At 43.1% G+C, this 26,723-nt stretch overlaps 1 protein-coding gene across 1 annotated transcript in view; it reads left to right on the top strand.

The window, feature by feature from the left end:
- The window catches only part of slc44a4 (solute carrier family 44 member 4), a 73,366-nt gene that overhangs the window by 27,183 nt on the left and 19,460 nt on the right, over positions 1–26,723 (top strand). The window contains exons 2-10 of the mRNA XM_048616553.1: positions 6,251–6,299; positions 11,120–11,193; positions 14,935–15,013; positions 15,602–15,701; positions 19,957–20,067; positions 21,444–21,504; positions 21,955–22,063; positions 23,132–23,215; positions 26,074–26,186. Coding sequence (XP_048472510.1) covers positions 6,251–6,299; positions 11,120–11,193; positions 14,935–15,013; positions 15,602–15,701; positions 19,957–20,067; positions 21,444–21,504; positions 21,955–22,063; positions 23,132–23,215; positions 26,074–26,186 — 780 coding nt within the window. The remainder of the gene's footprint in view (positions 1–6,250; positions 6,300–11,119; positions 11,194–14,934; positions 15,014–15,601; positions 15,702–19,956; positions 20,068–21,443; positions 21,505–21,954; positions 22,064–23,131; positions 23,216–26,073; positions 26,187–26,723) is intronic.

Genomic DNA, 26,723 nt, shown 5'->3' with positions numbered 1-26,723 from the left:
GCTGCTTGGCCTGCTGTGTTCATCCAGCCCTGCACCTTGTTGTCTCGGATTCTCCAGCATCTGCAGTTCCTACTATCTCTCACTAGCCAGACCACACCTAGAATCTTTGAACAGTTTTTGGTCTCCTTATCTGAGGAAAGATCCACTGGAATTGGAGGCAGCCCACAGAAGGTTCACTTGGTTGATCCTGGGTTTGGGGCATTATCTAATGAGGAGAGATGAGTAGGTTGGGCTTGTACATTCCAACAAGTATAAGAATGACAGGCGACCTTACTGGAAAAACAGATTCTTAGGTCACTTGATAGGGTAGGTGCGTAAAGATTGTTTCTCCCTTGTGGGAGAATCTAGTATAATCTTGGAGTAAGGGGTCATCCAGTTCGGACAGAAATGAGGAATTTCTTGGGGAGTGGTGAATCTATGTAATTCTTTACTGCAGAGGTCTTCAAAGCTGGACATCAAGTATATTCAAGGCTGAGACCGACCAACTTTTAATCAGTAAGGGAATCAAGGGTTATGAGGATAGGGCAGGAAAGTGGAGTTGAGCATTATTGGATAAGCTATGATCCCATTTCAATGGGAGAACAACAGTAGGTTGAGAACAAACAATGGCTTGCTTCTTTTCCTTTGTCTTAAAGAGTATCCTAATATTGTTTTAGCTGTGAGGAGTGTGGTGCTAAGATCTGCTCTTTGCAATGAGTGATCAGAGTGTTAGGCTGTAGAAGGTGAGTTAGGTACCTTCTGACTGTGTTCGTGGTTCATGAATCATTATCCTCATGTCACAGTCACTGATCGCTCAGATAATGTTTTATATACACAGCATCCTGCACGTAGGAGCTCAGGTGCTGTTGAGAAAGTGGGTAGATGATTGAAGGAGGAGATCTGTGCAATTTGAAATTCTTGAGACTGAGCTAAATGAATTTAGTTTTGAAAGCAAGTGTTTTGAGCATGGAATTGTAACGGAGATCAACTACAATTTGAATTGTCAAATGACCTCCTCCTGTTTTCACTTCTTTATTTGTTTGTGGGATCTGAGCGTCACTGCCTGAGCCAGCACTTGTTGCTCATCCCTAAGTGCTCTGGAGAAAGTGGGCTCCCTTCTCAAACCACTGCAGTCCTTGGGATATTGAAACACCCACTGTGCTGTTAGGGAAGGAGTTCCACGTTTTTGACCCAGTGACAGTAATGGAATTGCCATGTAGTTTAAAAAAAACTGCATTCATGGGAAGTGGGCATTGTTAGCTGGGCCATCACTTATTGCCCGTCTCTAGTTGCCCTTGAAGGTGGTGGTGAGTTGCCTTCTTGAACTATGCTGTAGATAGACTCCATTAGGGTGGGAGTTCGAGGATTTTTGATACAAGAACAGTCAAGGGACAATGACATATTTCCAAGTCGGGATGGTGAGTTACTTGGAGGAGAACATGCAGGTGGTGGTGTTCCCCATGTATTTGCTGTCCTTGTCCTTCTAGATGGTAGGTTGGTGCAATCAAAGGATGCTTGGTGAATTGCTGCAATGTAGCTTGGATATGGTAGACTCTGCTAGCACTGAATATTGGTGCTATGGGGAGTGATCGTTGAGGGTGGTGGATAATATGCCATTCAAGTGGACTGAGGCTAGCTCCAGATTTATTATATATCTGAATGTTAATTCCAAAAATGGTGAGATTTGAATTCTATTTTCTGAGAAGATTAACCATGTCCTCTGGATTACTGGTCCAGTGTCATTACCAATTTGCCACCATCTTAGACCAGAGCAGAAGTAGGCCATTTGGCCCATTTGAGTCTGCTATGCTATTCAATGAGATCATGGTTAATCTCTCCCCAATGTTACAAGCTGTGGTTTCCTCCCTGCTATCAAACCCTAATCCTGACTGACCCTACATTTATATTCTGGTCCTGAGATTAGGCTAGTCTGGCTCTTGTCTTTGGCCTGTTCTGGTTTAGCTAATCTCCAATTTGTTGGTGGTGCTGTTGGTTCAGCAAACCTGGTCTATGTAGAGATGAGGCGTGAAGGCTCAGTTAGGGCGCCTGAGAGTTACAAGTTAGCCAGGAAGGACCTAAAGCGAGAGCTAAGAAGAGCCAGGAGGGGACATGAGAAGTCTTTAGCAGGTAGGATCAAGGAAAACCCTAAAGCTTTCTATAGGTATGTCAGGAATAAAAGAATGACTAGAGTCAGATTAGGGCCAGTCAAGGACAGTAGTGGGAAGTTGTGCGTGGAGTCCAAAGAGATAGGAGAGGTGCTAAATGAATATTTTTCGTCAGTATTCACACAGGAAAAAGACAATGTAGTCGAGGAGAATACTGAGATACAGTCTATTAGACTAGACGGGATTGAGGTTCATAAGGAGGAGGTGTTAGCAATTCTGGAAGGTGTGAAAATAGATAAGTCCCCTGGCCCGGATGGGATTTATCCTAGGATTCTCTGGGAAGCTAGGGAGGAGATTGCAGAGCCTTTGGCTTTGATCTTTATGTCATCATTGTCTTCAGGAATAGTGCCAGAAGACTGGAGACTAGCAAATGTTGTCCCCTTGTTCAAGAAGGGGAGTAGAGACAACCCTGGTAATTATAGACCAGTGAGCCTTACTTCGGTTGTGGGTAAAGTATTGGAAAGGATTATAAGAGATAGGATTTATAATCATCCAGAAAGGAATAATTTGATTAGGGATAGTCAACACGGTTTTGTGAAGGGTAGGTCGTGCCTCACAAACCTTATTGAGTTCTTTGAGAAGGTGACCAAACAGGTGGATGAGGGTAAAGTGGTTTATTGTGGTGTATTTGGATTTCAGTAAAGCGTTTGATAAGGTTCCCCACGGTAGGCTATTGCAGAAAATACGGAGGCATGGGATTGAGGGTGATTTAGCAGTTCGAATTAGAAATTGGCTAGCTGTAAGAAGACAGAGGGTGGTGGTTGATGGGAAATGTTCATCCTGGAGTTCAGTTACTAGTGGTGTACCGCAAGGATCTGTTTGGGGACCACTGCTGTTTGTCATTTTTATAAATGACCTGGATGAGGGCGTAGAAGGATGAGTTAGTAAATTTGTGGATGACACCAAAGTTGGTGGAGTTGTGGATAGTGCGGAAGGATGTTGCAGGTTACAGAGGGACATAGATAAGCTGCAGAGCTGGGCTGAGAGGTGGCAAATGGAGTTTAATGCGGAAAAGTGTGAAGTGATTCACTTTGGAAGGAGTAACAGGAATACAGAGTACTGGGCTAATGGTAAGATTCTTGGCAGTGTGGATGAGCAGAAAGATCTCGGTGTCCATGTGCATAGATCACTGAAAGTTGCCACCCAGGTTGATAGCGTTGTTAAGAAGGCGTACAGTATGTTAGGTTTTATTGGTAGAGGGATTGAGTTTCGGAGCCATGAGGTCATGTTGCAGCTGTACAAAACTCTGGTGCGGCCGCACTTGAAGTATTGCGTACAGTTCTGGTCACCGCATTATAGGAAGGATGTGGAAGCATTGGAAAGGGTGCAGAGGCGATTTACCAGGATGTTGCCTGGTATGGAGGGAAGGCCTTATGAGGAAAGGCTGAGGGTCTTGAGGCTGTTTTCGTTAGAGAGAAGAAGGTTAAGAGGTGACTTGATAGAGACATACAAGATGATCAGAGGATTAGATAGGGTGGACAGTGGGAGCCTTTTTCCTCGGATGGTGATGGCTAGCACGAGGGGACATAGCTTTAAATTGAGGGGTGATAGATATAGGACAGATGTCAGAGGTAGGTTCTTTACTCGGAGAGTAGTAAGGGCGTGGAATGCCCTGCCTGCAAAAATAGTAGACTCACCCACTCTAAGGGCATTTAAATGGTCATTGGATAAACATATGGATGATAATGGAATAGTTTAGGTTAGATGGGCTTCAGATTGGTTTCACAGGTCGGCGCAACATCGAGGGCCGAAGGGCCTGTACTGCGCTGTTATGTTCTATGTTCTATGGTCTTGGACAGAATAGAATTAACAAAAAGACAGCATGATGTTAAAAGGGGGAAGTCTCATATAACCGAATCGGTTATTGAATCTTGTGAGCAAGTAACAGTGGGTAGAAGCCTTCGTGCATTCCTCTGTCATGCCTAAACTTTACCCACGGCACCTTTTAAAATGCAAAAGCAGGAAATGCAACATTTCACCTCTTCTCATTTCCAAGAACCTAAACAGACATTCCAAATGAAACAGTGATTCATCGGCACCAGTTTTGATTTCAGTTTGTTTATGAACTGGCCTCCTCATCGGCGTGATCAAATGTGTATTATTTGAGTCCTTTGCAGAATGGATCCTTTTTAACTCTGAGCGCAACTCTGACTTTCAGTTGCTGCATTTGAACGTGGACTGTTTTAATATCTGAGGAGTCACAAATGGTGCTGAATATTATGCAATCATCGGCGAACATCCCCACTTCTAACCTGTTGGGTGGCGGGAAGGTCAGTGCTGAAGTAGCTGAAGATGTTTGGGTGTAGGGCACTATCATAATGAACTCCTACAGAGATGTCCTGAAGCTAAGATAACTGGCCTCAAACAACTACAACTATCTTCTCACTTGCTAGAGATGATTCCAACTGGTGGCAGAATTTCTAACCCCCTACCAAATCCCATGACTTCAGTTTTGCTTGTGTCCTTTGGACCACTTGGTCAAATGCTGTCTTTGATGTTAATGGCAGTCACTCTCTCTCTCTTCCTTGCCCCGCCCTTGAGTTCATTTCTTCTCGGAGCTCTGCAGACCTGGTTGAATTTAAACTGACTGTCATTGAGCAGGTTATTGCTGATTTTAAATACTACTCAATAGCACTATTGGTGACACCTTGCTGATTACTGAGATTGAACAAGGGCAGTAATTGATTGCATTGGAGTTGTCTTGCAGATGTGGCATATCTGGGCAATTTTCCACATTACCAGGTCTACATACTAATTTTGTAACTTTGGATGAAGATTGGTGTTGTTCCCCTCCTTTTTAAATGTGCAGCCTCTTTATCTGACATTGAAATCCATTTTCAAAGTATTTATGTAAACATTAATCCAGTTTCAGTACCAGAAACTTGATTGATTTTTGTTGGAATGCTGATGGTGTACTTCTCATCTAATTTTTCTAAAATAGGAACGTCCTTTATCAAGTTACCAGCTGCCATTCCTCCGAGTCATAGTCATACAGCATAGAAACAGGCCCTTCAGCCCACCATGTCTATGCTGACTAACAAATGCCAAACTACACTAATCCCTTATGCCTGTACTTGATTCATAGCTTCAATGCCCTGGCATTTTAAGTGCTCATCCAGATACTACTTAGGTCTTGAGTACCACCCTCTCAGGCCTCATGTTCCATATTTCTGCCACCTGTTGTGTGATGTGTGAAATTTTTGTTTTTTCCAATCTCCTCTAAACCACTTGCTCCTCACAGGGAGGTGATGGCCTAGTGGTATTATTGCTGGACTGTTAATCCAGAGACCTGGATAACATTCCTAGGACCCAGGTTCAAATCCCACAACAGCAATGGTGGAATTTGAATTCAATAAAACATCTGGAATTAAGAATCTAATGATAACCATGAATCCATTGTCGGTTTTTTTTTTTGAAAAAACTCATCTGGTTCACTAATGTCCTTTTTAGGGAAGGAAACTGTCATCCTCACTTGGTCTGGCCTACATGTGACTCCAGACCCACAGCAATGTAGTTGACTCTGAACTGCCCTCTGGCAATTAGGGATGTGCAATAAATGCTGCCTAGCCAGTGATTCCCACATCCTGTTAATGAATAAAGAAGAAAAACTTCTGCAGTTTTCTTATTCCTTTCCATAATGACTTTGAACTTTAGAGTTATGACAACTATCCCCAAAATGCTCACCCACTGAAACCTCCACCACTTGGCTGGCTTCATCCCCTAGGATTAGGTCTAGCTCTGTCCTCCTCTCTAGTAGCACTATATACACACCAGCACAAAAAGCTCTCCTGGATGCACTTTGGAATTTCCACCCCCATCTAATTGTTTCATGCTAAGGCGATCCCAGTTAATGTAAGCAAAGTCAAAATCCTCAACAGCGATATCACTATTTGGCTTGCACCTTTCTGTGAGAACTTGTTGGTTTGTTTGAAATTGTAATTTTAAAACCCTGGGACAGGGGTTGTTGGGTGTTGGGAAGTGGGGGAGGGATTTGGTGGGGAAGGCTGTTGTAAGGGGACGGTGAGTGGTGCAGGGTGTGGAACACTGTTTGTAACTAGTAGCTGAATTGCAGGCTGCTCTGACCCTTGTTTCCACTTTGTTACCAGGGGAACCAGCCAAATATGATACGACTTTCAAGGGCCCAATCAAAAACAGGTAAGATTAAAAGCATGTACTGTCTCCGCAGCTCTGGGGTAAATAATCCCAAAGTCACAAACCTTTTGCATGGAGAACCCTTAATCTCTGTCCTTTAGCTTCCCTGACAAGAAGAAATTACCTCTCAATGTCTACCCTATTGATTCCCGTCAGAATCTTGCATATTTTGTGCAATGCACCGCCCATTCTTGTAAACTCCACAGACTAATGACCCAATTTACTCCGCTTTCCATTGTAGAACACTGTAGTTGGGTACTTGTTTTCAACCATGGATGCAATGGGCTGAAGAGACACTTTTCCCTTTGCTAAAGATCCCTATGACTTTGTGAATGTAATCCTGTCTCCCATCTGTCAAATCAATCTAGTGAGCCTTCACTCCGATGCAAGTATATCCTTTCTTAAATATTGATACCAAAACTGCAGATTATTAAGAAACACCGGTTAATGTCCAAATAAGCTATTTATTCTTCATTGCTTGTAAGTTAGTTTTTAATTCTTGGAGACTTGGTGTGATCCTAGATGGAAGGCACTGACTGAGTCTGCAAATGTCCCAAGGTGATCAAGTTCCATTTCTTGATTTTTGCCCTGGTGGGATTTGAACAGGGTTGACACTCAAATGCTATACACACTTCAACTCATGTGCCCAAGGTATCATGTATCCTAATGCAAGGGGACATAATTTTAATGTGAAAGGCTGGAAGTTCAGAGGGGATTTGAGGAATTTTTTTGTTCACCAAGTGGATGGTGAGGGTTTGGAATGCACAACCTGGGAGGGCAGTTGAGATAGGAAACCTCAGTCTTCTTTAAAAAGTGCTTGGACGAGCACTTGATGAGAACTTTTGAGTCATAACATTCAAAGCTTTAGGCCAAGTGCTGGAAAGTGAGACCAGTGTAGATTTTAGAGCCGTATTTGTCAGGGCACAATCAATGGGCTGAAGGGCCTCTTCTGTACTGTATGATCCTATGCTTGCTTCCAGGCCTGTACCAATGGTGTTCCCTGGGAAATTTAATTGGTGTGTCCTGATGGGACAGTTTTCTGAAACATATATAACTGGGCACCAAGACTGGGAAGTTTCCACAGCTTCTAAGCTACTCTGTAAATTTCAGTTTTCTGGGTTTGGTTGGTGTGTAGGGATGGGGAGCTGGTTGAGGGGGCAATGAATTACCTATACAGAAGTCAGTAAAAGTGGTCTGTCAAGTTGCAGGAGAATTTAACAAAACAGACAGCTTTATACGACCAGGGTTTCCCAAAGTGTAGTTTGAGGTCCCAAGTGAAAATGCAAGATAACATTCGGTCAAGTTCCTGCTGTAACAGACCCGTGACAATTTTCAAGCCTAGAAATAGGGTCCCGTTTGGCAGAAGGTCAGGCAGCACTGACCTAGGCTTTTATTAGTAGGGGTTTAGAGTGCAAGAGGAAAGGTGGCTTATGTTAGACTTGTATAAAGCACAGGTTTGGCCTCGAGTGCATTGCATCCAGTTCTGGGCACCGTGCTTGAAGAATGATGTGAAAGCTTGAAGCCAGTCCAGAATGGGTTCATGGGAATTGTCCCACAGATGAGGAAGATCAGTTAAATTGAGAGGTTGGAGAACGTGGGAAAGCTTTCAGTTGAGAGGAGTTTTGCTAGAGGTGTTCAAAATCTTGAACAGTTGACAGGGGGTAAAGCAAATGTTCCCACTAGTGGAAGGGTACAGATTTAAGGTATTGCAATGAGGGTTTTAGGTTCTGGACTGTGTTGCCGGGGGCTGTGCTGGAAGCAGCTTCAACTGAGGCATTCGAGAGGTAATTAGATTGTTATCAGAAAAGGAAGATTGCGAGGAGAAGGCAGGAAAGTGCCAATATGTGAATTGTTCCTTGAGAGAACTAGGGCTGGCACAGCAGGTCAAATGGTCACAGCACAGAAGGAGGCCATTCTGGATTGCATCATTTAAGAATGCTAGCCAACATTAATTCGGTTCTGACTTCATTAACTTTCTGATACTTGTTTATTGAATATGAATTGTTTTTAAGTGTATGCATAAACTGGGGATTCACCTGGGACTTCTATAAATGGGAGCAGTCTGAAATTTAGGATTATTAGGTTAGGAGATGTGTGTCTGTGAAGATCAAAATGCTCAAGTCTATGAAAATAGCCTTTGTTCTTTCCTTCAACTATGTATTTTCTACCGGATAGCATTTCTTAACCTATTAATGTTTTCCAGTTTTAATAGGTTACAATAATGTGATTAGAATGGGCAGGGCATGATAGCCTTTTTTTTTAGTGCTCTGTAGCTGCTTTATCTTTTCAATTTACTTTTTACTTCTATTTTATTTTCCACTTCTTTTCTCAATCTCTGCACACAGAACCTCCCTCCCACTTCCCCTCAAACAAAGATTCAGCTTCCTAGATATTAGAAGGGTATAAGTGACTGTGCAGAGAGCACTTAGGCCTCTTGGTCAGTGGTTGGACTGATCAGGCTTTTGTAAGCCTATTCTAATACAGTCTTGTGTGGCTTGGTTTTGAACTGTTTTGTTTTTGCTCCTGCGATGCACCTGAGGATTGTTCTAACTCCAGATGCTTTTTAAATGCAATTATCCTGTGGCTCAGCATGTAAATGGAAGTGTTCCCTTTTTAGAGGCACATTAGGCATTTTTGTTAAGAAACCAGTTATGGGAAAAGGTGCTTATAAACTGGGAGTGAAGGGACCGCCTTCTTATTAATTACAAATCACGGTGCAGCCCATGTACGATGTAATGTTATTTATAAATGCATGGGACTTGTTCTATGTAAAACTGTTCAGCACACAGCATTTTCCTGATTTTTATTCACCTTGCGAAGTCCATTTCAAATAGGCATTGTGACAGGTCGAAGTGAGCCAAGCCAAAATTGTATTCTGGCCAAGTATTCACTTTGTGTCTTTGCCTGTGAGGAAAATGAATTTTCAATTGTGACACTGAAACACAACCTGCTCGAAATACACCCGAGTTTTAATGAAAAGTCAACTCAACCTGACATGTTTAAATTTGTTTCTCGCTCCAGTGGTGTTGCCTGACTTGAGAATTTCCAGCATCTTAAAGACATATTTTTTTTTTTTTTTGTCTTTGGATTTTCAATATCTGCAACATTTTTTTGCTTTTTCATTTTTGATTGTGCTGAAGGTTAGGCTGTGCTGCCCCTGTCAGGGGCCCTGGTGCAAGGAATTAAGGCGCTTATTTTTCCTTTTGCCAAGTTTTTGAAACTTAAAAATTTAGCTGAAAGCTTTGAACTGTTCTGTATGTCCAAACGTAAACCATCTCTAACAAAGACAAGAGGCATATTGAAAATAGAGGTTATGAAGATTTTCATAACTTGGTGAACCGGGCATCAGAGGTATCTAGGGAAGGGTCTCGACCCGAAACGTCAGCTTTCCTGCTCCTCTGATGCTGCTTGGCCTGCTGCGTTCATCCAGCTCTACACTGTGTTATCTCGGATTCTCCAGCATTGGCAGTTCCTACCGTCTCTCCTGATTTATCACATGTTGTTTAAGTTCGAATCATAGAATCCCTACAGTGAGGAAACAGGCCCTTTGGCCCAACAAGTCCACACCGACCCTCTGAGCATCCCACTCAGTCCCATCCCCCTATAATGCACCTAATCTACACATCCTTGAACACTGTGGGCAATTTAGCATAGCCAATCCACCCAGTCTGCACATCTTTGGACTGTGGGAGGAAACCGGAGCACCCAAAGGAAACCCACGCAGGCACGTGGAGATTGGGTGTCTGTGTGGAGTTTGCGCAAGGGTGGAATCGAACCCAGGTCCCTGGTGCTGTGAGGCAGCAGTGCTAACAACTAAGCCATCGTGTCGGGGTTAAAGCTTTAGCCCCTATTGTCTGTAACAAGCAAAGCTAGTGCAGAGAGATGATTGACAAGTGAGATATTCCAATTGTCTTATTGGCTTCTAGCTATAAGCCTTGCTGTCAGACCTTTGGTTAAAAGAACAGACTACGTCTGTGAAAAAGACTGGAAAAGCCAAGATAGCATGAGACATGTGGACGTTGAAGTGTAGGAATTGTAATACCTGTGCTATAATCTGAATAAAGCTCGAAGGTGTTTGGTTACCCACAAGAGAGCTTTACACTTCATGATATGAAGTTTACCACCCTGCACCTATGCATGAAATAAATGATCATAACCTGATTTATTGAGACCTCTTTTAAATTTGTAAAGTTGACCCCATTACAGTTGTATATGTTTTCTGTCTGATTTATGTAATGTATCGTGTAAACTGCTGAATCTTAACAAACTTAATAAACTATCTTAAATTCCTTATAAATGGTTCACTTTACACTGGGAAGGACAGCACCTTGGGCTCAGATTAAGGGTGAGGCAATGGCTTAGTGGTATTGTCGCTGGACTGCTAATCCAGAAACCCTGATAACATTCTGAGGACTGGAGTTCGAATCCTGCCATGGCAGATGGTGGAATTTGAACCAAATAAAATCTGGAATTTGGAATCTTGCAATGACTACGAATCCATTGTCAATTGTCAGGAAAAACCCCTCAGGCTCACTAATGCCCTCCAGGGAAGGATACTGCCATCCTTGCCTGTTCTGGCCTACTTGTGACTCCAGGCCCACAGCAATGTGGTTGACTCCTAACTGCCCTCTGGCCAATAAATGCTGGACTAGCCAGTAATACCCACATCTCACAAATGAATAAAAAATAAGTGATTGGCACCATCCAAGGGCTTTGGAGGTAGTTGAGGATCAGCGCTGTCTGGGCAATGTGCCTTCATTTCATTTGTTGATGTTTATTTCTGGTTATGGACTCAGAAGAACCCCTGTCTCTTTTCCCTGCAGGAGTTGCACTGACATCCTCTGCTGCGTACTGTTTATGGCCTTCATTGTGGGTTACATGATCGTGGGGATCTTGGGTAAGTATCAAATTGGGTTTAATTTTGTCTTCCTCAGTCACTATTGCCAGGATTCTCTTCTTATTTTTAACCCCCCACCCAGTGGCCTCCGTTTATCACAGGAAGGAGTTCTCCCCCTCCACCCCAACCTTTCCCACCATGACTGAGTGACTTTCATATCTCTGTTGTTCTAAGATGGCGGGTGATCCAGTAGATCTAATCTTTAGGAAAGAGAGAGAATGTTGTCTGTTATACCCTCCCATCCTGAGTCCTACCCAAAGAGCATCAGGACAATTTATTCCTTTTTTTTAATCTAAAAGAACCTAAGAAATAGACACTGGAAGAGACCACTCAGCCCTTCCACTTTGTTCCACCGTTCAATCCGATCACAATTGATCTCCTACTGCTCCTCCACTTTGTTGCAAAATTCATGTGTCCCTTGATCCAGGACTGACCAGAAACTGATCTGGACTGACCACGTAAATATGGTGGATGCTGCTATGTGGTCAGAGGCTAGGAATTGAAAATGCTTAACTCCTCTCCTGTCTCCTATCCACAAGGCTTAAGTCAAGAGTGTGATGACTTAGTCCCTGCTTGTTGGATCAGTACTGCCCCAAAAACACTGAAGAAGCTTGACATCGTCCAGCTCAAAGCAGTCTGTTTTGATGCAGTCTGTTTAATGTCTACAAGATGAATTGTACAATTGTATTTTCTTTTAACAGTTGAACACCACCATTAATTGATTGCATTATTGCCAGAAAGAACTGCACACTGCCCCCACTCCGGTTGTCTGAACCTTAATTTCAACACTGTTTAGACTTTCAACAAGCACCGAACAGCATTTGCCAAGTGTGTTGAGAGTGTTTACACTGACTGATGGGTTGTGAATGCTGCAAAGGCTGAGCTCGGTGAATGTTAATGACAAATCTTTGGAATCCTGCCTATATATTTACACAGCAGGACACAACCAGGACCAGTTAATCCGTGGCACTGAGACATCCTGGTTTCTGTTTTAACTTTAAATAAAGTGGTTCTGTTTGCACTAGGGGCTGGTACTGAGAACCGCCCAGGATCCCTCACCCACAGTGGTAACATTTCCTGCTGGAACATGTTGGTGCCTTTTATTGCCTTGGACCTTTTTTATTAACTGCAGCATGGGGTCAGTGTGACTCTCTCCTTGGGGGGTAAAAGGGGCTTTGTCCCTTGTTTTGTGCACTCCAGAATGCCTCTCTATCCCCAAACTACCACGATAGCACTATGGCCCTTTGGACTTCATGGTGGTGCTGTAGTCACATTACTGTTTTAGGACTGCAGACTGATCTCGAGAACAAGAGTTCAAACCTAACCCCACCAGCTCAGAAATTTGTTTCCAAATTTTTAATTGTAATTTTTAATTAAATGCAGAGTTAGAAATATTTATTCTTGATGCTAATAATCCTGAAACTAGTCATTGTAAAACTAGTCATTGTCTTCTCTCCCACCTATCCGTTCCTCCCACCTCACTGGCCAACCCCCATTCCCACTTCCTACCCACACACCTTTTTACTAGCTTCTTCCCCACCTTCTTGACCTGTGCGTCTTCTCTCCCACCTATCCGCTCCACTATCCACCTTGTATCACCGTCCCCTCCCTCTCTATGTATTTCAGAGCCCCCTTCCCCTTTCCCCATTTCTGAAGAAGGGTCCAGACCTGAAACATCAGCTTTCCTGCTCCTCTGATGCTGCCTGGCCTGCTGTGTTCCTCCAGCTCTACACCTTGTTATCATTGTAAAAACTTAGCTGGTTCATGAAGGAAATCTGCTTCCTTTACTTGGTTTGGCCTAAATGTGACTCAGGACCCACAGCAATGAACCTAATTCTTAACTTCACTCTGAATTCGCCTGGCAAATCACGTTTTGTACCAAACTGCCACCAGCGTAACTACACTTTCAGATGGCAGTGGTTCCAGTAGGTAGCTCGCCATCGCCACCTTGAGACCAATTACAGATAGGCAATAGGCCTTGCCAGTCAATTTTAAAACTCCAATTCAAAATTCCTGTGTCTTAATCTATAATGGTAATTAACTGTATAAACCTGTCACACTAATTCCATAATTCCATAATCCCCAGCAGTGGAAAGATTAAACTGCAGCTATTCCACTTTCCATAGGAATTTACATTTGCGAGTGTAGAAGTAATTTATTCTCCTGTAAGGAGGAATCTGACTATAAAATTTTAATAAAAATGGTAAAATGTCATGGAGCATAGAGAATTAAAGGAACCCTCTCACAGTCCTGCTTGTTATTTCCTCCTCCTAAGTGTGCATTCAATTCTTTTTGTTATTCAGTATTGCTAAAGACACATTTTTGTCATGGTATCTTGTCTTGCACTCATCAGAACAACTTGCAAGTTTTCCTCCAATAATGTGTGGCCATCCATTCAGAAAGATGTTCTGCCTGTCTCTCTCATGAGTAAGAGTATGTGCATTTCAGTGCTGGTGTGATGCCAAGTATGCAGACTGGACATCCCAAAGACTGGTGGATCATCTCAAATAACATACTTATGGCTGTTTGCAACAAGCAAGTAACTAACTGACTGTACCCATCCAGACAATGCTTTGAAAACACGCCACAGCATCCGACATTAGAGGTGTTTCTGCAATAAGATGTTTGCTAAATAATCCTGAGTGTGTGAAGATTTACACTGATAGCCAATTTAGATTGTCAGATGGGTTCATAGTGTGGTGCACGTGTGCATATTGCTTTATCAATACCTATATTCATACATGGGGCTCTATCCTATGTAGATAGGAAAAGAAAACGTGTACACACACTACCTATTTCAGCACAAGGAAATAGATGATATTTTCATCTCTCAGGGCATTGCACTGAGAAGCTAATCAGATGCAACCTGCATGGGTTAAAATTTAAACCAAGCTTTGACATCAACTATCAGTCATTGTTATTTGGTACATCCTCCATGGCAATACCTCCTAGCAATCAGTGTCCACTTTCCCTCTCGGAGAACAAAATATTGTTTTCCCTTTATGTTGGTACTTTTTTTTTTTTTTTGCAAATTGTCCTGATGAGTGCAGGAGGAAAAGTTTTGACAAAATGTCTTTGCTCCCGGCAAAACTTAAGTTCTGTACTGCCAACAGATTATCTTCTTGCAACAAAAACAGAAATTGCTGGAAAAGCTCAGCAGGTGTGGCAGCATCTGTGAAGAGAAATCCGAGTGAACGTTTCGGGTCCGGTGACCCTTCTTAATAACCTGAAGCTTGAACCTGGACCTGAAATGTTATTTCTGATTTCTCTCCACAAATGCTGCCAAACCTGCTGAGCTTTTCCAGCAATATTGTTTGTTTTTTTTTTTTTGGGTTCTGATTTACAACATCCGCATTTCTTTTGACTGTCTTCTGGTTCCCAAAAGTTAGATATAATCACAGTTTAGGTGCAAGACATTAGACCTACACGGAGTATATTTCTTTCAGCTCTCCATTTGGACAGTAAGCTGATAAATTGTTACTCTGCGTGAGAATGAATCTGAATCTGGCACCCAGGGTATATATTCATATAACCATCAGTTCCTGGCCTTTACAGATTGAACAAAATAGCGCACAATTTTCTGTGAAATACATATTTCTTCCCACTTGCATTTGGCACCGCCCTGTTGGCCACTTATTTGGGTAAGTCTGACTATATATTTGGGATGAGTTTATTGTCCGGGTCCATTGTTGCCTCCCACTGACTGTGTGTGTTTGTCTTGTTTGTTGTGGTATTTTCCAGCCTGGTTATATGGTGATCCGCGTGAAGTGATCTATCCCAGGAACTCCACTGGCATGTACTGTGGCATTGGGAGTAATGAGTAAGTAACAGCTCTGCTGGGTTTTAGAGGGAGGTGGTGCCAAAAGACTTTGCAGCTTCAAGGTGCACTATGTCACCTGAGCATTGGGGGTTGGGAGTAGGCTGTGGGAGTCAGCTGGACCTGTTGGTTACAAGTATGTCCATGTCCATTCAATGCACTTAGATGCTCAAGTTCCTATAACCCCGTGGTTTTTTTGTTTTTTTTTTCCATCCTCTCAAAATAAAAGACTTATTTCTCTGCCCGGGTTACAGTATATATTGAGTTAGTTCCTCAGAATTGAGGTAGCATCAGAAGTCTCTGGAAAATCCTGTCCTGTGAATTATTGTCAGGTTAATGATGGGTGCAGCTTCCAGGATGTTCCTTGCAGTCAAATAACTTGCCAGTGACTTCCTGAGGCTTGCACAGGAGGTGTGTGGTATCTATGAAACTGTGTTCTTTACAAGGTGATGGGATTAAGGGGGTGGGTACGAATGCCTGCTTTGACCAGGTTGATGCCCAGGATACCCACAATTGTGCCAAGGATGATGATGATGATGAAGAAATGTTTATTGGAATCCACACGTTAACATGTGCACTTTCTCTTCCAAGGGGTAAACCTTATGCCTTCTACTTCGACATCCTGAAATGTGCCTCTCCAACAGGCATCCTGGCCTCTGCCCTGAATGGCCTTCAGTGTCCAACAACCCAGGTACTGTCTGTGTGAGGATTCTTCATTGCAGCGCAAGCAATAAGAGTAGCCCATGTGGCCCCTCAAACGTGCCTCACTTTGCCATGAGGTCATGAGTGATTTTTCTACCTTGAATCTAGCTTTTTGACATGACCCTCCATATCCCTTAAGCCCCTCGGTGCTCAAGTGTCCTCGGTAGACAAATTCGCAAAAAGCCACAATTGTTTAGACGAAGAAATTACTCCTCATCTACCCTGTCAATCCCTCCAGGAATTTGAGGTGTTTTTGTGAAATCATCTCTCATCGTTCTAAACTCTAGGGAATAAGGGCCTAGTCGAATCAACCTCACCAATCTGACCAAATCAGACAATTTCCTCCATTCCGGGAACCAGCCTCATGAACCTTCATTGCACTGCACTCCTCCCTCAAGGGCAATAATTCTCTCCTTGAGTAAGGAGACTAAAACCGTACTCAGCAACATTGGCCCTGTTTGACTGAAATAGGATTTCTTTCTTCTTTTATACTCCAGTCCCTTTTGTAATAAAAACTGACTTCTAATTACTTGCTGTACCTGCTTGGTAACTTTGTGACTCCTATACAAGGACGGACAGGTTCCGCTGTATGTAATGTCTTGCACTCAGGGCCCTTACAGAGCTCTTTACAACCATACGTATAGAATCTCAGAATTCTTATTGTGTAGAAGAAGGCCATTCAGCTCATCAGCTGGCCTGTGCCAGCTCTCCAAATGAACATCTGAGCTAATGCCATTTGTCCTGCCTTCCCCAGTAACCCAACACATTGCTTGGCTATTTGAAAGGGAACAAGTACCTTTTGAATGCCTTGATTGAACTTTTCCTCCACCATATACTCACAGTGCACTCCATACCTTAACTATTTGCTGCAAAAAGACATTTTCCTCATGTCACTTTTTTTTTCCTTCTTTTACTAATTACTTTAAATCTGTTCCCTCTCGTTTTTTGATACTATTGTTGCAAAGATCATTTTTCTCCATATGTAACCCAGAGCCCTCATGAGTTTCTTCCATCAGATCTCCTCTTAGCCACCTTCTCAGCAAACAGGCCAGAGAAGCTGAGACTGTTCTATGTTCATAACTGAAATTCCCCATCCTTGTAAACCTCATCTGCACTGCTTCCAATGCTTCACATCCTTACTAAAATTTGGTGCTCCAGAACTAGATTGAATACTTCAGCTGAGGTCAACTTCAACTCCCTGCTTTGTACAGTTGCACCTTTTATTAATAAATGCTAGGATACCATTTGCTTTAGTAATTGCTCTGTCCACCTACCCTACCACCTTTTTTAATAACTTGTGTACATATAGACTCCAGTTCCTTAGCTACTGCGACCCTTTTAAGTTATACCCTTTATTTTACTGCCTCCATGTTCTACCAATCATTCCACATTTCTCCATATTGGACTACATTTGCCACCTATCTCCCCACTCCAAAGAATTGTCTATCTTTTTTGAAGTTCTACACTTTCCTCCTCACTGTTTACGATGCTTCCAAATTTCATTTCATATTTGCAAGTTTTAACATTGTACCCTATCTCCTAGGTCTGGTTCACTAATATATATCAGGAAAAGCAAGGGTCCCAACACTGACTCCTGCGAATACCTGCTGCCAACCTCCAGCCTGAAAAGCATCCATTGACCACTGCTTTGTTTCCTATCCCCCACTTTTGTATCTATGTTGCTACTGTCCCTTTGATTCTACGACCTGTAACTTTGCTGTGATTGTGCAGCACTGTATCGAATGACTTTTTGAAGTCTATGCACACCACATCAACTGCATTGCCCTGGTTAACATTCTGCAACCACTTCAAGTTCCACTAAGTTAGTCCATCATGATTTTCTTTTAACAAGTCCATGCTGGTTCTGTTCAATTAGCTTGTGTTTGCCCATGTGAATATTACATTTTTTTTTTCTCCTGAATTATTCTTTCTGGAAGTTTTCCAATGCTAACAGTAAACTGTCTGTCTGTATTTGCTTGGATAATCTTTGAACACTATTTTTGAAAACGTTTGCAAATCTGCTATCCTCTGGCCTCACCAATGAGCCTGAGGAGCATTAAGTAGGCCATTTTGCCTCAAGTCTGCCCCACCATTCTATAATGGTTAATCTGCCCCAGGCCTCAACTTCTCCCTTTTTTTCCTTTTCCTTGTCATCATCATTCTTAACTCCTTGACATTTCTGCAATCTATCCACCTCCTCATTAAATACTTTGTGATCTATCCTCCATAGCTTTCGAAGGTAGAGAATTCCAGATATTCACTAGCCTCTGGGAGAAGGAATTCCTTCACATCTGTTTTAAATAAGTGTCCCCTTATTCTGTAACTGTGTTCCCTCATCTGAGATTGCCCAAGTAGTGAAACCACCTTCTTAACATTTACCTTGTGAAGCTCCCCACACTTAGAATCTTGTATGTTTCAATAAGATCACCCCTCCCTTTTCAAAACTCCCGTGAATTAAACCCCAAACTCTCTTCAGCTGTTCTTGATATGCCAACCCTTTTTCCCATGAAACAACCTAGTGCATTTCTTTAGAAAACCCCCACCTTCCCCTAAGGCCACCTAAAGAAGAGTGAAAAATTATGGCCAGTGCCTGTTCAACTTCCATTCTTACTTACCTAGCTATCTTTTGGATGCAACTCATCCAGTTTTGGTAACCTGTCTACAGATTGCCTATCTGACACCTCCTCCTCTTTGTCAGTTGTAAAGCCTTCTAACAAATTTCCTCCTCTGTTAGTATGACCTCCATAGACATTATCACTACCTTTTTTCCCTTTTTTTGTTCTTTCCTGAACACCTTGTTTTCAGGAATACTTAACACCCAGGGCTATGTCTAAGCCCTGGAACATTATACCCGGAACATTATATTTCCGCCAGGAAATTTGTACCTTTGATTCGCCAGTCTTCCTCACCCAATTCCGTGCATTCACTTACATCTACTCCCTCCACCACTAAAGCTCCGGAGCAGCAGTGTGTGCTGTTTCCAAGGTGCACTGCAGAAATTCACCAAAGATCCTTGGACAATACTTTCCAAACTGACGACCACTTCCATTTAGAAGGACAAGGGCAGCAGATACACTAGAACATCACCCGCAAGTTCCCCTCCAAGCCATTCACCATCCTGACTTTGAAATAGATCACTGTTTCTTCACTGTTGCTGAGTCGAAATCCTGGAATTCCCTCCCTGATGGTATAATGGAACTATCTACAGCACGTGAACTGCAGCAGTTCAAGGACACAATTCGCCATCACCTTATCAAGGGAAACTGGAGATGGGTAATAAATACTGGCAAAGTCCCATAATGCAGTTTTTTGTTTTTTTTTAAAAACTCATTACCATAGACCTGGCTCTGGCTGCACTCCCTCAACCAACAATCATTCTCATCAGAATTCAGAATGAAATCCTCGTTGGGGGACTGGAGGACTCCTGTACTGCCTGCTTGTTCCCTTTTCAACTGCCCGATGGTCACCCATTCCCGCTATCCCTTTATACTCTCTCTAGATGCAAGGTGACCAGATCTATAAGAGTGTCGTCCATGTGGCTGTCAGTCTTGCTGAGGCACTGCTGTGACCCCAGTTACTGCTTCAGTTCAAAACCTGGAGTTCGAGCTGCTGCTTCTGATGACACTCCCTGCACAAGTGATTAGCCAGGCTATAGGAAACATCCTGAAATTCCCACATGGCACTGGCTATGCATTCTCGAGGTCAAAGCCATTCCATTACTTATTAACCTTGCTACTGCCAACAAAACTTTTACCAATATTAATAAACAAAATAATTACAGCTAATTATAAAACCTTACTTCCACTGATAAATCTGACTAATAATTAACACCCCTTAAAGTTGCAATAAACCATATTTAAAACATTTACAGCCTCTGCACTGAATTCCAAGTGAGCCAAATTTGTGACTACGCTCTGCCTATGTCTCACTCAGATATAGTCGTCTAATTATGTGTCCCTTATGGACCAGAATTGTGAGAACTTTCCTTTCTCTGATCATCAAAGTGCTTGCTTGAGGTTACTGTGTTGTCTTAATGGAGATATCGCTAAAAAACTTCACAGCAATGTCAAGAGAGGGGATTTTAACTTTATTGCTGATCTTATCATTACAGGGCTAATCCTGAGCTTGCTCTTGTACCTTAGGACCCATGCAGAATAGTGGAAGATGTGACCGGATGATTAGCACTTTCACAGGCTGTTTCCCTCTTATCCCAGTTGAAATGCTCCATCTTTCTTTATTGGCAGATCTGTGTTTCACAATGTCCCAGCAATTTCTGGCTTTCAGGAATTTCACCTTTAAATGGCTTCAATCAGAAATACTGCAACCCTTCCATTAACCTGTCGACCACCACATTGGTGAGTATGGCTGTTATAAACTTTGCTTAAACAGTGCCTCATATGATTACTTGGCTCTCTTCTGATGAGAGAAAATGAGTTTATTACCATGCTGCCTTGCTAACTGTGTTTTACCCCTCCAGCTTTCAAATTTGATACTTGTGTGCCACCTATTTGCTATGTGTTAGTTATTTTGTGCTGAGCATCTGTTGCAGTAACTCAATGAGTCACAGTCGTGCTGTGGAATTGGAAAGTTGTGCATTCGAACTTCACTCCAGACTTGAGTGAAGATCAAGGTTATGACCGTCCAGTGTTGGTCATAAAGGGCACTGCTGTGGCCAAGATCTTGTCTGTGCTCTCTGGATGACCGGAAAGACCCAACAACTACTAGAACCTCTGTCGCACCAAGTGTGGATTCCTGAACATTTTTATTTCTGCAATAACATCATAAAAGAACAAATCACCTGGACACGGGGATCATAACACCATAAGATACAGGAGCAGAATTAGACAGTTCAGCCCATCAAGTCTGCTGCACCACTCGATCGTAGCTGATCTGTTTCTCCATCTCCCTTCTCCCAATAACCCTTGAACCCCTCAGCAAACAAGAACCTATCCATCTCTGTCTTCAATAAATTCAATGACTTGGCCTCCACAGCCCTCTGCAGCAATAAGTTCCACAGATTCACCACCCTCTGGCTGAAGTTATTCCACCTCCTCTCTGTTCTAACGGGGTGTCCTTTCACTCTGAGGGTATGTCCTGGGGTCCTAGACTCTCCTGCTAGTAGAAACAGTCCGGCCTGTGGGAGCCTGCTGCGAGCAAATCAGTTGAGGCATGCAACAAATTAACCGCTTTCTGTTATATCCTGAGATTGTGGAATTTTTGTTTTCCTTGCCCATGGGGAAGATGGTGGTAATGTCACTGGACTAGCAAGTCACCAGCTGAGGCTTACATAGGTTTTGGATTGTGGGGGAAACACAGGTTCACATCCCACCATAGCTGCTTGCAGAATTTAACAACTTTCACAACCATTGTTTTAGTTATCATCAATTGTTGTGAAAACCCATGTTGTCAGGGAGGCTCTTGAGGATAGTAGTTTCTCTTGTTAACCTAACTGAGAGTCCAGAGCCACAGCATTGTGATTGGCTTTTCACTCCTCTCGAGCTGTTTGGGATGCTGGCCTCCCTAGTGATGCTCACGTCCCATGAAAGGATTTTTAAAAATTCTTTTTTTTTTTCATGGAAATTCTTCCTCTACTGTTCGGTGTCCTCACTTCTCCCTGTTGTCCCATAGGCACTTAATGTTCTATCAAAATACTCAAAATTGTTCATCCTCGTGTCAGGAAACAAAAATAAACAAACTAACCTCGTCTTCAACTTTGTTTTATTTATTTCAGACACCACAAGATATTTTGGTGAAAGAACTGTGTCCAAAATACACTATTCCAAGTTCACCTTGTAAGTGTCTGATATCTCCTGACATAGGTTTCAGCGTGAGACTTGCCCCTTGGGGGTGTTGCTGTCTTTGCATCTGTACTTTAAGGAACAGTTTCACTGGGTGAAGGAAATGCCTTGGTCAGATTTGGAGTAGCTTCATTCAGCATTTGACTTCCAGGGATTGTAAGGAATGTTGTCCATAGGGTCAGGAAGAACTTTTTTTTTTCTTTTTCCAAAGGAGCGGGCAGTAGGGAGGAATGTTCGTTCTTCAATTTGAATCCCAAGGGTCAAGTAGTGTGTGGTGAAGGAGCTTTTGAGGCGTTGGTGAGATCTTGCCTGGCACAGGACTGCCTTCTGTGTTTTCTCACCCCCAAGTGCTGAGTGCCATGTCCTCTGGAAGTTAAGGGTTGGTGGTGTAAGCGCACTGCGCGTTTTCTTCTTGTATCACCAGCTCCTATTTATTGTTTGCAGTCCTTGGTCGGTGCGTGCCAAAGATAGGTGACGTGTTCCCTGCCAACTTTACCCTTAACGGTGCTGGCACTGCCAATGAGACAGCTGAACAGGTGAAAAATGCTGTTGGGTAAGTCTATACCAGTTTATTCCACTTCATCCAACTTGGCCCCTGTCTCAAAGCGTCTGCCACTGACTGTTTCAGCCCCCCATCCTCACCTCTAAATTCTTGCATTCCAACGTACTCCTGCTGCCTTCTCACCCGATTATACGTTTTTCAGTTCATCTGCAAACCTGCTACCCATTTCTTAGCTTACAGTGTCTACTGCTGTTTCAGCCCCCACTACGTCCACCCTCTGCTCACTCACTGACTGCATTGGAAACCGGTCAAGCAATGCTTTAATTTTGTAATGCTCATTTTTGTTTTCAAATCCTTGCACAGCCTCAATCCCACCCCCACTCCCATCTGTGCAATCTCCTTCTGACCCTCTAATTTTGTTTTTATTTGTGCATGGGATGTGGGCATCAGTGGCCAGGCCAATGTTTATCGCCCATCGTTAATTGCCACTTGAAATAACTGGCTCGCTTGAGCCATTTCAGAGGCCAGTTAAGAGTCAACAACCACATTGCTGAGAGTCTGGTGTCACATGTAGGCCAGAGCAGGTAAGGCTGGCTGTTTCCCTAAAGGGCACTGGCGAACAACAATAGACAATGTTTGTTTGTCATTAGACTAGCTGTACCATGGTGAGATTTGAATCCATGCTCCCCCATTTGTCCTCATTCGGTGGACAACTCGTCCAGTGACCATACCGCAGCACCACCCCCCCCCCCCCCCCCCCCCGCGGAATCCTGTAATTCTTGTTCATCTGTTCATCTCTCATCTCAATCACTCCTTCATTGGTCCCCAGGGATTTTGTTGCTTGGGCCCCAAATTCCCTGCCTGATCCCCTCCAACCCCGTCTCCCTGCCTCAATCCCATCCCTCCCCCTTTCCTTCTGTAGCTCATTGCCAGATAATTGTGATAGAAGCCTCTTAGGAAGCATGTTGGCGCTGTGTACGGTGTTGAAGGCACTATGCTCGTGTGTTGAATTGCTATCTGAAGTGGGGTTCTTGTATAAAGTTGGCCAGGAGAGGTGGTGAGATTATTTCTTAATATTGTTCATGTTGGAGGCTAACTTTTTTAACTTGTCTGTTCCAGGGATCTACTGGGTAGCTTCAATGCCAGGGAGGTAGGGATGAGGATTTTTGAAGATTTTACCAAGTCCTGGTACTGGATATTAATGTGAGTTCACTTTACATCCATCGACTCACCAGGAACATGACTATTAGCATGTTACTTCTTTCATCAATAATTTCCCTGCTGCTGTCCTTTTTTTGTTTTAAATTTTATTTCCCAGCCAGTTTGTGCACCTTCTGAGGTTTCCCTCCGGATATATCAATGGGACAGTTTTAACTGTCCCGTTCAGGTGGACCAGACTGGGCATTTTAACACTGGCTGCCATCCGTCCGTCCATCCATCCATCCATAGTAGGCTGAACAGCCTCATCCTATCCCTTGGCAAGCAAGGGAATCAAAGATTTGTGGGGCAAAAGGCAGGAGAAAGCATCAATACAATCAGCTCTTCCTTATCGAATGCTAGAGCAGACTCGGGGGCGGGGGGGAAATGGCCTACACTTCCTATATTGTGCGTCCACGCAGCTGTGCTTCCTTCCTTTTCCAACCGGTGGATTTCTTGTGTAGTCATGTCATGTAATTCTTCCACTGACCTGAAGGACAACCCTCAGGTCAGAGGTCATCCAGATGAATAGAAACTTGTGGTCAAGGTTACCTCCCTTTACAGTGTGAGCTCTGTCCCAGGATTGTTTTGAATCTGCTACTTGCACCATCCACCAGCTTCCTTTTGGCAATCGGTGAACCATCTATCACTGGATATGTTGATGATTCGTGAGGAGTCTAGTTGCCCAGCATTAGAATGGATCTGATAACATGGGAATAAGATTGTGAATACCCGAACATATGAATTAGGAGCAGATCTTGGCTGATCTTTGTTTCAAATTCCACATTCCCATCCGTCCCCAATAACCTATGATCCCTTCCCTAACAAGAAACTATCAGATTACCCCACTTTCAATGTTTCCTGAGGCAGTGTTCTAAAGTTGTATAACTGCCTTAGAGAAATCATTTTCTCTGCATCCCTTGCCATAGAATTCCTACAGTGGGGAAGCAGACCATTTGGCCCATCGAGTCCACTGAACCCTCAGAAGGGCATCCCACCCCATCCCTCCAACTCTGCATTTCCCATGGCTAATCCACCTAGACTGCACATAGCTGGACACTATGAGCAATTTACCATGGCCAATGCACCTAACCTGCGCATCTTTGGACTGCAAGAGGAAACTGGAGCACCCAGAGGAAACCCACACAAACAGGGGGAGAATTTGCAAACTTCTCACAGACAGCCACCCCAGAGTGGAATCAAACCTAGGTCCCTGGCACTGTGAAGCAGCAGTGCTAACCACTGAGCTACCGTGCCGACCCTTAAGACTTTGATCAGATCTCCCTTTTAATTTTCTAAATTCCACAGAAAACAGATCTAATTTGTATAATCTCTCCTCATAACTTAATCCCCTGAAGTCCAGGTATCATTATTGTAAACCTGCATGCGCTCCCTCTGAGGCCAATATATCCTTCGTGAGGTGTCCAGACGTGCTCACAGTATTCCAAGTGGGGTCTATTCAAGATTTTGTATAACTGCAGCATAACTTCTGGAAATTCTGGAAATCTAACGAAATCTCTTTACAAGCTCCCCTTTATTTATAATGCACATTATTCATTCACGGCGCCCCAGTAAGTTGGTTAAATAGATTTCACAAAACCATGCTGACTCCTCTTGTTTGTCTAAGTGTGACACTATAACTACCTTGATTTTATCACCTTCCCAATGAAGGCCAATTAATTTCCTCTTTACTGCCTCCCTCTCTTGCATATATTCTCTGCTTTTTAGTTTGGATTTAGTTTGAATTTTGGAAAATTAACACCAACACATCTACTGCATCATTGCCCAGCTCTCTGAGACCTCCTGATGAAATTCATCATGACCCAGGGACCTATCAGCCTGCAGCTCTATCAGTTTACTCAGTACCACTTCCCTAACATTGTAATTTCCCTAAGTTTTTCTCTATTCCAGCTCCAGATTTACAGCAAAACATTTGATCATTTAATTCACTATTTCCTTACTACATACTAATAAATACCCATTCTCAATCAGAAGATCAACAGTCCCATTACTTTTCTCCCTTTTTTTAATTAATTGTAAAAATTCTTACCATTTGTTTTTACATTCCTAGCTAGTGGTCTCTATTTCTAATTTCTTCCTCCCTTATAATCATTGTAGGGATTTTATGTGGGAGCAGGCCATTCGGCCCAGCGGATCCACAGTGACCCTCCAAAGAGTATCCCACTTGCCGATGCTATGCCGGTAACCCTGCATTTCCCATGACTAACCCATCTAGCCTGCACACCCCTGGACAATAAGTGCAATTTAGCACAGCCAATCCACCTAACCCTCACATCTTTGGACTGTGGGAGGAAACAGGAGCACCTGGAGGAAACTCCAGCAGATTTGGGAATAATGTGCAAACTCCACACAGTCGCCCAAGGGTGGAATTGAAAAGTGCTAACCACTGAGCCACCGTGCCACCCGGTTAATTATCCAGTCATTCTCTGCGGTTCTTTGTATTCTATCCAAACAACTGATCTGCTACTCATCTCACGTAATTGTATGCTTTTTTTCTTCAAGTTTGGTGCTTTCTTTAACTCCTTTAGCTAACCACAGATAGTTAGTTTGGTCTTCCTGATGGAATTTTCTTTATAATAGGAGTACGCCCCGCTAAGTATTCTGAAATATCCCCTTGAATATTTGCCCACTGCTTCTCTATTGATCTGTCCCCGCACCAATCCCTGTTCACTTCAGCCAGCTGAGCCTTTTTTTTTTGCCTTCCACAGTGTTGCCCCCCCCAATAAACCTTTTAAGTGATAACACTAGATCCTTGCTTCTCCCTTTCAAACTAGATGTAACTGATCGTGTAAGTTAACACAGGATTTTCTTTCTCTTTCATCCCTCATTGCCTCCCTTGAAAGTGGTCTGGTAATCGCTATGATTCTGAGTCTGCTGTTCCTGATAGTCTTGAGGTTCCTGGCGGGAATTCTGGTCTGGGTCATGATCATTGCCCTGATTGCTGTCATTGCTTATGGTGAGTATCCCTTCCACTTTAATAAATTATTTTTCTTCTCTCCACTGCCACTGCCACCCCCACCACCACCCCACCCCACCACCTCCCTGTGGGCAGATGATTGAGATGAGCTTCCACCTCCCAGAAGCTGCACCCTCTGCATTTTAATGGGCAGGTGGCAAGCGGAGAGCAGAGGGGCTGCAGTTAATCACTGTAAAGCTTCCATGCTTTGACTTCCTGACTGCATTTCATTGTGTGGACTCCATTCCACCATCTGCAATTTGCTAAATAAGCGAAGGGTAACATTAAACTTGAAAGAAAAATGTATATAACCACACAAAGGCGAGTGGCAGGTCAGTTGATTGGAATATAAAGAAAAACAGCGAATGACTAAAATGCCAATTGGAAGGAAGGATTGAGAGGAAGCTAACTAGAAATCTAAAAACAAATAACAGAAGTTTCTACAGGCATTTAAAAGGAAGAGAGTGAGTAAAATGTGCTTTGGCCCTCTAGAGAATGAGCTAACTGATGTTACTGATCACCCCAGTAGTTTCTATG

The sequence above is a fragment of the Rhincodon typus genome, chromosome 35, assembly GCF_021869965.1.
Source record: "Rhincodon typus isolate 14 chromosome 35, sRhiTyp1.1, whole genome shotgun sequence".
Taxonomy (NCBI): Eukaryota; Metazoa; Chordata; class Chondrichthyes; order Orectolobiformes; family Rhincodontidae; genus Rhincodon; species Rhincodon typus.
Note: the sequence above shows the minus strand (reverse complement) of the source record. Positions and strands in the feature narration are given on the sequence as shown.